This window comes from Lissotriton vulgaris, chromosome 1_1 (genome assembly GCF_964263255.1).
Source record: "Lissotriton vulgaris chromosome 1_1, aLisVul1.2, whole genome shotgun sequence".
Classification (NCBI taxonomy): domain Eukaryota; kingdom Metazoa; phylum Chordata; class Amphibia; order Caudata; family Salamandridae; genus Lissotriton; species Lissotriton vulgaris.
The window spans coordinates 1,631,472,086-1,631,484,822 of NC_141685.1; the positions used below are offsets into that span (position 1 = coordinate 1,631,472,086).

The window sequence follows — 12,737 nt, forward strand, 5'->3', positions numbered from 1 at the left end:
CCGTCTGCAGTGTATTTGGCAGCCCCCGCCCCTCCCCCACTCCTAGGTCATCCCGCACCCACAGGCTCAACAATTCGGGGTGGGAGGGTGGGGAGGGAAAGGGGGCATGCCCAAGCATGCTACAACCGCTCCTTGCTCCCAGGCGAGGCCCTGTCCACCTGATGGGCAGAGAGGCCATGCCACTGACTCCCTACTACTACAGCCCTCAGGATCGCCACTTGAGCAGGAATGGGAGCTCCCAGGCCGCTCAGATCTACGAGGTGGCCCCCGCTATGACAAGGTCCCACTCTCACATCAGTCCGTTCCTATGGAGCTGGAACCAGGACCACAGCATGGTCGACGGGACTCCCCAGGCTCTTCTCGGGGAGTCCAGGCATAAGGGGGGGGGGCTCCCGTCTTCACCTTTAGCCCTTCTCCACCCGCTCCAATGAGCCCAGAGGCCTGCCACCAGAGCCTCACCCCCTTGGCCTTCAAGATCGATCGTCGCACAGCCAGCAGCAAGAGTTCTCGGGTCCCTACTGTGCCGCTGAGACAAACAAGCATTGGAAATGCAATAGGTCTCGCACCATTAGAGTTAGTGCTTTTAGAATTGTTTATGGGTTTTTTTTGTAAATGTTTAGCATTTTTGTTTCCTGTAGCCAATGCTAAAGAATTACAAATAAAAAAAGCCATAAACATTTCTTAAAGCTCTAACTGAAATGGTCTGAGACCTATTGCACTGTGTGAGGGTGAGGGGTTGAGGGTGAGTGAGGGTGAGGGTGGGTGAGGGTGAGTGAGGGTGAGGGGTTGAGGGTGAGTGAGGGTGAGGGGTTGAGGGTGAGTGAGAGTGAGGGTGAGTGAGGGTGAGGGTGGGTGAGGGGTTGAGGTTGAGGGTGAGGTGTTGAGGGTGAGTGAGGGTGAGGGAGGTGTTGAGGGTGAGTGAGGGTGAGGGTGAGTTAGGGTGAGGAGTTGAGGGTGAGGTGTTGAGGGTGAAGGGTTGAGGGTGAGTGAGGGTGAGGTGTTGAGGGTGAGTGAGGGTGAGGGTGGGTGAGCGTTAGTGAGTGAGGGTGAGTGAGTTGTTGAGGGTGAGGGGTTGAGGGTGAGTGAGGTTGAGGGTGAGTGAGGGTGAGGTGTTGAGGGTGAGTGAGGGTGAGTGAGGGTGAGCATTAGAAAAGTTGGAGCTATTGGTTTTGTAAATGACAAATCTTTTATTTATTTGTTGGTTTTTAAAATAGCTAAATTGATAGCTTTGTTATTTACAACGTCAATAGTTTTAACTTTTGCGAATGTGACACGTATAGCATTTGGAATGCAACATGTTTTGTATTTACGTTACTTAGATTGCAGTTCTGGTGGTTAGGCCACATCTCTAGAGAGCAGGAGAGTGCAGCAGAGGAGAGACGCACAGCAATGCAATAGGTCTGGCATTAGGAAATTTTGAGTTATTGGTATTGTAAGGGACATTTTTTTGATTTATGGGTTTTGTTTTGAAAGTAGCGAAATTAATAAATCAGTACAATTTTGTTCTCTGCAGGAGCAGGTCAGCGCGTCTAAGTGTCATAGCTGCCGCTATGTCCACGCCTTTTCATATTTTACAGACTGTTTACCTGCATAGGACAGGCTCAGTTCTCACTGCAGGTATGCGTGCAGGTCGGACAAGCAAGACGTGGACTTCCTCCACACCTCTTCCCTCCTAAAATGATCATTGGGCAGAGCACAAGCACTGCACCCGCCTCTTATCTGTGCAGCATATTTATTTTAACTTACTGTGATATGGTGCACACACAAAACAAAAGTGTATAATTTGATTATTAACTTATAAGCAGTGGTTAAAGAGTTTTAAAAAATGTATGGGACTATGATACTGATACTGAACACAAAGGGGGCGGGTCAGACACAAACAAAATATTTGGGAACTATTTTGTTGGCCTTCCACCTAGAGGTAATTGTATATAGCACGTGATGCACACACTTTAAAATGACAAATGCAAGTTAGACTCATCTTTGAGAAATGCATTGATCTGCTAGGAAAACCCAGCTGGTTATTGCAATCAGTTCAGGTTTCTGTCAGTGTAGCCGGAGGGTCGCAGATCTGAATCCTGGTTGGTGCACCTGGGAATAGCATTGTGTATCTATGGTTATATGAGGGCCCCGTCTGACAAAGTACTATGAACACATACCAGGAGTTTAAACAGTGTATTACAGACTGTATAAAATAGGCTGCCACAATAAAAATAGAAAATGTTATCGCACGCTGTACAAAAGGCAGGTGAATGCAGTATAAGATGAGTTACCACAAAATTAGCTAAAATATTAAGTGTTTACTGTGCGTTCCAATCAATGTTGTATTACTATGGCTGAAAAGCTTGGCAATGGCATAAAAGTGTGATAACGGGACGGTGAAGGCGATATAGAGGGAGGTTAGGACAGAGCGAGATGATTACTAGCGAGATGTAAAGGCAGAGAAGCATGGAGGGTGATGGCAGAGCAAGCTAAGTGACAGGTCATGGGAGGAGGAGTGGTGACATAACGGGAATGGCAAGGAAAGGTGATGACATGACTGTGGTGGCAGAGGAAGACACTATCACAGGAGGTGCTTGCTGAGGATGGTGACAAGTGGGATGGTGGTGATATAGGAGGGTTATGGCAGGGTAAGTTAATGACAGGAGAATAACTTTTTGGGGGCTTTAAACTGTGGTAAACTAAGGGACATCAGTAAAATAAAATTCCAAAATATTGCTGCAAAAAAATGCAAATGTGTGCAGCACAATTTCAATGTTTGTGCCACAAAACACAGGGGGTATTAATAAAATAGAGAAGTGCAATATTCTGCAACAGGGCTGAAACAAAATAATGCTATATACTCCAGCAGGAATACAGCAATATTGTTTGGCCCAATCAAACCTTGCAAATGCAAATCTTTAGGTGACATCTTGATCCGATGGGGTGTAAAACTCAAGTGACTTAGTCCCATGTAACCCATTCACCCAGTCCACTTTCTTGCTAATTACATTCTCATTCCATTTCTAAAAAGTGGACATACCAAAGCATCCAAAAAACACGTTTAGCAACTATCCCAAATATAATCTAAAATGCAATGGGCTTGGGAACTCAATCAAAATGTAGTAAAACGATAATCCTCAACGAATGTTAAGAGCATACATTCGTGTAGGTAAAGGTGTGAAAATATACAACGCAAAACGTTTGAGGGAATTGATGAACGATTAGGTTAGAAGCTGGAAATGCGGCTATACAAGCATTTTATCCAAAAGGCTTGGACAGAAAATACGTATCTAATCAAGGAAGAGTAGCAGTAGTTTCCAAATGACAAAATATAAAAACACAGTCACGGAGAGGGAGGGGGCTATCTGGCATGGGGGTTGCCACTTAAAACGCGTGGACTGTCACAAGAGATCCCAGTTAAGAACATACCTAGAATGAACCAAACGATGCAAGTAACCACGTATTTTTGGAGATATACATCGAAGCAGGAGGACAAAGTTTCCACACACACACGCCTTATATTCAAGTGAAAAACAAGACTGAGTAGTCCGAAAAGAGGGTTTAAACCTCAGCGAAATCAATTTAAAATACAGGGCACTTACGTTTCAAATGGCAGCCCTGCCTTGAAATCGTGCAAATCATAATGCACTCAAGCTGCCCGTGATGACCTAGGGAGGTTTAGGAGTCGTCCAAGAACAGCCAAAATCAATTTCCATCCCACTGTTATTACTGGGTTAGATTTACAACAACAACAACAAGAAAATAAACAAAAAGACGGGTAGGGAGAGGCGGCGGGAAGGGGAGGGGGCGGAGCGGGTTAAATTAAACAAACGAGACGGAGGGAAGAGAGGGGAGGGGGGAGGAGAAATGCGACACGGCGGGAGGGGGCGGAGCGGGTTAAATTAAACAAACAAGACGGACGGAGGAGAGGGGAGGGGGGAGGAGAAATGCGACACGGCGGGAAGGGGAGGGGGCGGAGCGGGTAAACCAAGACGGACGTGCACGCGCTTTTAAGCTCAATGCGCATGCGCATTGAGCTTAAAAGTCACGGGCACTGCAAGGAATCGCCACGATTCCTTGCAGTGTGGATAAAGAGCGGATAAGTGCCAATACTCTCGCTTGCTCGATGCGCATGCGCATCGACAGGCGAGACCTAAAAAAGGGTACTCCAGACAGTACTGCCGATGGCCTCCCTGCCTCAGGTCCAGCTGATAGTGGTGGATTACAGGGCCCCCACTACGGTGCCTCAGGGACTTGCGTCCACCATCTTGCTGTGCTCAGCCACGCCCCTCAAGCTGCAGTAAGATAACATTACTACTAAGCCATATGCTCCACAACTGTTGAAGGAGGGTACTGATAGTAAAATCCAGTGTGCTGGCACGGCAAAGCAAGGATGAAACTCCCTGCATAATGCATCTGACACTGGTATGCAATGTAATGCATGCCATTGTGAACAATGAGATGACCCTGGTACTTGCATCGTCTCAATCCTACTCTGCCTGGCATATAGCGCACACCGGGGAGATGACATCTCATGTGGGGACCTCATTACTGTATTTTTTGCAATGAGCTTAAATATGTTGACCCTTTCAAAGCTTCTATTTGGAGGGAAGCTCTCTGTTACGTAGAGGTTTCCCACTCGTGTACCTGACAGCTTTTAGCTGCCCGGTTGTGGGAGACCTTTGGTGGGCTATACCATGAACCCTCTCCCTTGTATGCTTCTCCCCAACAAATACCTGCCTACCTGTGCTCCTTATTGCTCTTTCCCTTATGTGCTGCTCTGTCTCTCACATGCTTTTCCCCACAACCCCCCAGTGTTGCTCTCTCCCTCGTGTGCTGCTTTTCTCCACCTCTACCCACCAAGCTTAATTTTTATTTTATCCCCCTACACGCTGTTGCTTTCCCAAGCTGGTCCTGCTTTGCCTCCCTACCCTTTGTCGGAAAATACATTCTTTTAAGTTGTTTGTTTTGCAGACCCACAGCTTTCATTTGTTGCCAAAATGGATTTTTGTTTTAATATACTGTGTGCCATCTTAGATCAGTCTATGGGAAAATAGAAAGTGGTGCCTGCATCATTATGTAGGCACGTGCATGCATGGTGACGCATGCCGGCACACACATCATAGGGTATGCATGTGCCTAGAAACTGGTGCTACTGGCAACAACGGCGGGTCATTGCGCCATTTTTCTTTCTTTTTTGCCGATGTTGCACAGCATTGGCAAAAAGCATTGGCATAGCATTCTTCCAGCTTTCATGGGTAGCCTATGTGTACTGACCAGGTGCCGCGAGCATGAGGGGTAAGTGTCCCGCCGTTCCAGCGCCTTAATCAAGGTTCCAGTAACCTAATAGAGCTGGCCTCACTGGAGTACGCTGCGAGGCCTTATCTAATCACCCTAGGGTCGCCTAAATAGAGCAGGACCCCGTGGCCCTCTTTTTCTCCGACTGAGAGAGGTTGTATTTACCTTCTACATAATGAATGAGCATTTAGTTCATATGTGTTTTTCTGTGTAGCACTGTATTTAGGTCCTGACGAATCGCCGTTCGGCGAGAAACATGTTGACCACACCAGGGGGTTGAGTTAGAGTTCTGTACACTTTTACGGTCTCTAGTTCTCCTCTCACCCTTTTTAACCAGGGAACCAGCACGTTAATAAAATTCAGTGTGGACTGTTTTACCCTTTTTACTTTCACTCACGTTTACACTGACAACACTCCGCTATCTCCTCACTCACACCCACCATCGGCAAGGAACTAAAGACCCCCGCTAAAAGAGTACCTGTGGGTACTCCGGCAGACATTGCAGCGCCGGTCTGTCGAGGGGCAGTGAGTCGATGATGACACTGGATACCCTCCAGTAAGGGTGTGTTTCACACCTAATACTATGGGTGTATGAGGCTCTCCAAGTTCCGACTAGGGAACCCTTCCAGTCACAGTATTAACTATACCCACCCTTATCTCCACGCATTCACACCATCTCTGGGGAACTTTGTACTCTGCTGCTAGCTAGCCTATGTGTACTCTCAGTTGGTTGGTGACTCAACAGGTTCCTCCCAAGAAGATGCTGTGTTTAAAGGCAACTATGAGCAGATTAGATAGACTTGACAAGCTTAGTTCACAAACCCAGCTTCTGCTTTCTCTTACACTAAACACCATCTTTTTCTGCTCCACAGGAAAACACCAAAAGGGATATTGCTTCTGCAAAAAGTGTAATAAATGCATTGGTATTGGTCCACTCAAGCCACTGCTTATTTCTGGAGAAGATTACAAAGTTACTGCTGAGCCTGCACGTGAGACGGAAGTTCATGACCATGGACTCTGGGTGAGAGATGAACCCACAGGAATGATGCCGCTCTCTCGTCTCAGCAGTCTCATAGCTTTCGGAGAGACAAGCACTGACCCTGTCCATTCGAATCAATAATGAGTTGTCTTCTCTCACTTCATTACAGTGACCTAGCTCCATGTCATTATTTTTTATCACAAGCATTCCCTCATAATGTGTGAGTAATAAAATATAACACTCTGTGATAAACATGTTACTACTTCTTTATATTAGTGTAACAACTTGTTCGAAGTCTGTTGCATCTTTAAATGATGGCATATGACTCACTGGCATTATGATATACAGACGAGAGGACTTACTCACAGTGGAGAAGTGTGGCTCAATGGTTAGAGCGGCAGACCCTGATGCAGAGGGCTGGCCCAGGACCAGGGTTCAATTCCCGCCTCGGTGGGTCTTGGGCTTAATTTCCTCGGACCTGATCATTCTCGCCTCAGTGCCTATTCTAATCATGGGTCCTACTCTGCAACCCTGGGCAATAGCTTGCTTAATCTCCACAACGGCCCCAACAGCGCTGGGATGCCTGGCTTCACCTTGGGGTGCCCAGGAGTGGACATTTTCACAGGGAAAAAGCCAGGAAGGGTTCCACAGCGGTATGCGTTACAGCGCCAGGACACCCCAGTTGGGATATTAGTGCCGCTTTACAAGTACAAATTACATTTACATCACTTCTGCCTAAAAATAAAAGATGATGTCCCAAGTAGGAATGAAGGTTGTTACATGGGAAACCGGGACCACACTCCCATTTGTCTTATTATGGCTCATGCCATGATTTTTATCACTGCAACAATATACAAATCCACTGCTTGGAGAGGAGTGGGTCCCTGACCATAAAGGACAAAAGCAACAACTTGCCAACAGCGTAGAGATCATCTAGAGGAAGTGTGCTACCTAGAAGCCATGCTGGCCAGCCAAGGTAACTGGAAGCGACCATGGATATCAGCCTCATTAATTATGTTGAAAACCTGCAGAGAATAGTCCAGATTTGTGAGGGTGACATGCAGCAGCCCTACCCTTCACTGCATTTGACATTATGGACCCTGTGCATATCCATTTCAAACTTAAGAGGTAAACAAACATTCCGTCTTCTCCAAAGCCCTTACAGTAGGGTCTTACTGATTGTGGCGGATTACCAAAGAATGCCTTAAACCATTCATCAAGCCCTTACTTTTCCAAATATATTGAAGAATAAAGTTGTGGTTGGACCATAATAACACTTCACAGCAGTTCCAGTTGGTGAAGCAGTGGGTTCTATGTGTGCACCTGCAAACTGATAATGCTGACTGTGAATGGCCTGTATCGAGAAATAATCATGTAAAGTAGAACCCAACTCAGTTCCCCTGGCCTGAACAATGAGAATTGGAACCAGCAACTAGTCTTTCCACAGCTGTGCCCAGAGCCCCTAGACACAAACACTGGACGATTCTTTGTAGACTTTTTAACTGGACAGTGAGACTCTCCTGAATTTTTTTTTTTTGTTTAAAATATTTTATTGAACAAAAGCAGAGATAATGTTTAGCAAACAGTCATGAGTTACGATCTTGCCATAGAACACGTATATTACAGCAGTACACCACAATCACGAGTACAAGGGGGGAGTGGGTCTGGTCAATCCCATGTCTGCTGAGGGGGAAGTACACAGTTCCCCTCTATAAATATTCCATGGTCCCCATTTCTTATCCCAAACACCAGGACAGCCCCATATCTTGTAGACCGTCTTCTCAGACAACATGCACACATCCATAGCGGCCACCCACCTGATCAGGAGCGGTGTAGATGGTGAGCCCCACTGCATAGCTATTTCACGTTTCAGTAAGAGAAAGCCCAGAGCCGCCCACTGTTGTTGCATTGCAGTTAGGTCTGTGGGGTCCCATACATTGAGGAGTTCACATTTGGGGGTCAGAGGGACAGGTTTTTTGAGTGGCGCGTTTCCAGAGGTCTTGAATCACCGGGCATTCCCACAGAATGTGGTAGAAGGTACCAGTTTGACCACAGTTGCGGAGACAGAGGTCCGAAGATCGTCTACCAATTCTGGCCAGAAGAGGAGCAGACATGTATGTTCTGTGTAATACCTTAAGTTGTATAAGTCTGAATCTGTGACTGATAGCCGATTCGCGCGGGGGCATCAATGCCGCCTGCCACTCGGCCTCATCCAAGATTCCGATGTCGTTCTGCCATTTATCTCGTAGAAGGTGGAAAGAGTTCGGCATGTTATTACACAACTTACGGTAGGTGTGGGATATTGCTTTGGCCTGAAGGGGTTCTGACAGGAGTCTGTCTTCGAGGGGCAAGGAGTGTGGGAGAGAAGGGAGGTTCGGGACGCCGGCAAGTATGGCATGTTTAATTTGGAGGTAACGGAAAGCCTCAAATTGGGCCAAGTCATGTGTCTTTTGGAGCTCTTCAAACGTCAGCAATTTGCCCTTGCGTAGCATGTCACCCAAGGTGGAAATGCCAATTGTGTCCCATTTATCGAAGCCTCAATAGTGACATAGGGTGCCGAGCTTATGTGAAGTCCAGAGTGGGGTGGACAGTGTGAGGGTGTCAGTTCATCCGAGTCGCTTGTTCGCACGGTGCCAGATCGTTATTGTGTGGGACATCGGGCCTACATACCGGGCACGGGAATGTTTGCCATATAGGGCCTCGAGGTAACCCCCGCGTCCAGTCTGGCACCTCTCTAGGTGGTAGGCAGGGTTCGTGGGTGAACCATAGATCCACGAGTTAGTAGCAACCAATTGAGTAGCCCAGTAGTAAAGTTGAACATTGGGATGGGCAATACCTCCATCGTACCACCCCTGTGTAAGTGAAATGAGAGCAATGCGGGGAGAACCACCGTCCCATAAGAGGAGGCGAAGGTCACCTTCGAGCGAATTGAAATAGGAGTCGGCAATGGGAAACGGACAATTTTGTAGGGCATACAGAAATCGAGGGAGTGCAAGCATTTTAAATAGGGCTGCTCTACCTGGGAGAGAGAGAGGGAGTGTTCTCAAATGAGAGATGTCGTTATGAAGTCTTTGGAGTGGGCCTTTTAGGTTGCGGTCATGGAACAGTTTGGGGTCAGGAGTGATAAAAATTCCCAGATATTTAAATCCGTCTCTGGTGATTTCGATTGAATAGCCTCGCGGGAGGGGAGGAGGTGGGCTGTGTAAAACATACAATATAGATTTGGACCAATTAATGGAGAAGCCCGAGTACTTGCCAAAATTAGTGATAACATGTAGCAGGCTGTTAAGGGAGGACTTAGGGGAGGAGACGTAGACGAGGATGTCGTCCGCGTACAGCGAGACCTTGTCGATCATCTCGGCGTTCCAACGGAGGACGCGGATGGAATTGTCAGTTCTGATCCAAGGAGCCAGAGGTTCGAGGGTAAGTACAAACAACAAAGGGGAAAGAGGGCACCCCTGTCTTGTGCCTCTGTGTAAGGGAAATCGCCTGGATGTATGTCCATTGACATAAACTTGACCCCAAAGATCAGTGTATAGTAATCGAATCCACTGAATGAATTTGGGACCAAAGCCGTAGCGAGGTAGTACCTCGAAGAGGTATGACCATTCGATAGAATCAAAGGCAAGCGTGGCGTCAAGAGAGAGAATGGCTGCGTCCTCTTGGAGATGTGGTATCCTGCTCATAACATTGTGGACCCGTCGGAGGTTAAGCGCCGTGTTGCGGCCTGGCAAGAAGCCCGACTGATCCTCATGTATCAAGGCAGGGAGGACTGTCATAAGTCTGGTAGCAAGGAGTTTTGCTAGGGCTTTCACTTCGGCATTGATGAGAGAGATTGGCCGGTAGGAGCTGCAGTCATTAGTCGGTTTGTTGGGCTTACGAATGACTACTATTGATGCTAACCGTTGGTCCAACGGTAGGCGGCCGGCATCACGGCTCTCCTCAAACATTGCTTTGAGGTGTGGAAGGATCTCGCCCGCCATGCCCTTCAGGAATTCGATAGGGACACCGTTGGGGCCCATAGCCTTACCAGATAGGACAGCAAACAAGGCATTGCCAACCTCCTCCGCCGAAAGGTCCGTCTCCAATTCCTGTAATTCAGGCTCAGAGAGAGTGGGAAGTCTCATCTCGGCCAGGAGTAATTTAGATTCTTCAGTGCCATAGTGAACTCTGGCTTTGTAGACACCTTCTAGGTGGGTGGCAAAGGCCTCTGCTATATCACCTGGGTCTGTGACGGTAGAGTGATCCGGCAGGGTCAGCTCTGGGATCCAACGAGGCCCCTGTTTGCGTTTTTCAAGCCATGCCAGCATTTTACCTGCCCTGTCTCCCAGTTCGTAAACGCGATGACGGGTCTTCAAGAGCTTGGCTTGCGCCTTCTCGAGGGCTAATGCTTTGTATTTAAGTTGTTTCGCGCGGAGGCGGGTCGCCAAATCATCCGTGGGGCTTGCATTGTGGAGGGATTCCAGGTTGGTCAGGTCTGCTTCTACCTGACACAGGTGTTCACTTTGTTTGTGGGTATAACCAGTTTTTAGAGCTAGCGCCTTACCCTTAAGGACTGCCTTGTATGCCTCCCATAGAGTTATGGCTGACGCCACAGAGCCCACATTTTCCGCGAAGTAGTATTCGGTATGCTCTAGCAAGCAGTCCTTTATGTCAGGGATTTTAAGGAGCCAGGGCGATATGATTATAGGGCCACGTGTCCTCTGGTGGTAGTGTGTGAATTTTACAGTAAGTGGGGAGTGGTCGGAGATTCCCCTAGGGAGCCATTCCGGTTGGCAAAAAAACTCGAGATCAGTAGCAGGAGAGAACAGGTAGTCTATACGAGAGCTGCTGTTGTGGGCTTTGGAGTAGAGTGTATAGTAAGAAGTGAGACTCTCCTGACTTAAAGAACTAGCTACTAGCACCTGACAGGTAAGAGGGTATAAGAGTATCCTTCATGTAAGGTTTAAGCCGAAACTGGGAGAAAACACCAGAGCAAGACAATAGAATAAGCCCCCGGCAAAAAAGGGAAATGAGAGAGAGAGAAATGAACTGAACTGAAGTAAACAAACTTATCTGAGCTGCATTTTGTTATGACACTCTGGTGTATGCAGATGGTTTGAGGCAGCGTGCCCCTTAAAATGTATATGCAATACCAGCATGTGATTATGGTAAAGCCAAAGTTTCTATTCAAAAGCAATTTTATATTTTGCTGATAACTTGGGCACTGTCTGCAAAAAAAGTTTATCCAGTTTAGGATCAGCATATCAAGTTTCTTGTTGATCTGGCCAAGAAGGTTGGAAAATAAAGGGGTTGAAGGCTTAGGGACCAAAAAAAGCAGCATCTCCCATAGAAATCTTAGCACTCAGCTAGAGCAAAACGCTCAATGATATTATATCAAAAGTGGCATAAAAGCATAACTTTACTCAAAAAAACTACCTTTCTTGGTTTGGTGTAAATCCTTTCAACATCCTTTCAAGGGACGTTGCAGTTGAACCTGATGGGTCCTATCGGGCAGGAATCCATCTCTCCATCGGTAGAGCGCACTTTTATTTTGTGCAATGTACACTCCTTGGCTGGACACTCTTTTGAGGTTTGGGATATGATTAGCTCATACACCCCAGATATCTGTTTTTTGACGGAAACATGGCTGAACGCCTATAATTTTCCTTTGATCAATATAGCCATTCCGGAGAATTATAAAATTATTCATCTGGATAGGACAAGGAAATCAGGGGGGGGGATAGCGATTGTTTGTAAAAGCTATATAAATATTGCTTGGATTCATATAGTAATGGAGGATAGTATGGAAGTAGGGATTTTTAAAGCCAATTTTTCTCCGACAGAGAGCTCAACGGGGGCCCTAGTTTATCGGCCCCCGGGTCCTAAGGCCAACTTTGTTGACATTAATACAATAAGGGGGCGTGTGAGGGAAATGTTTATTGACCTAGCATTGTTATAGTCCCTACAAACACTGAAAAAACCAAGTATAACAACGGGTCAAAAGAAACATAATGTAGCTATCTAGGTAATTGTGTGTATATTGACAGAACACAATCCCTGAATCCAAGGTATTCCTGGTGAAAAATTGTGTTCCCATCAGATACCCATCCTGTACCGCCCTACATCATTTGGGATCCTTCACCCGAAGGAAGTGGAATCAAATCCACTATGGATTAGGTAGATTGTGTCCTAATCGTATATGAAGGAAATGGTGATGTATAAATGAAAACTATGTGTTGGTATCAGGGGGCAAAAATAATTAGCAGTGCAAAAAGTGCTCTCTGTAGCGTGTGATAAAGTGAAGTTAATATTGGGTTGTGGGAGTGGAAAGAAGAATTTTATTAGGGTCCTACCCACAATAAACAACAATCGGTGTACAGAGTTCCCCCAGGAGAGCTCAAGAAATTTAGCTCAACCAGTATTCTCTCTCACTCAATTTAGACAAAGGGTGAAGTGAGGGTCTCGAGTGTATGGTGTAGACCCATATTCCAGAATG

The 12,737-nt window shown here is 46.7% G+C and overlaps 1 protein-coding gene across 1 annotated transcript in view; it reads left to right on the plus strand.

Annotated features, from left to right (window-relative positions):
- LOC147750946 (Golgi-associated RAB2 interactor protein 1A-like) overlaps positions 1-6,434 on the plus strand; it is a 226,189-nt gene extending 219,755 nt beyond the window's left edge. Inside the window, exon 6 of the mRNA XM_086918856.1 lies at positions 6,153-6,434. Within this exon, the coding sequence (XP_086774982.1) occupies positions 6,153-6,400 (248 nt within the window). The 3' untranslated portion in view covers positions 6,401-6,434. The remainder of the gene's footprint in view (positions 1-6,152) is intronic.
- Positions 6,435-12,737: the final 6,303 nt, after the last annotated feature.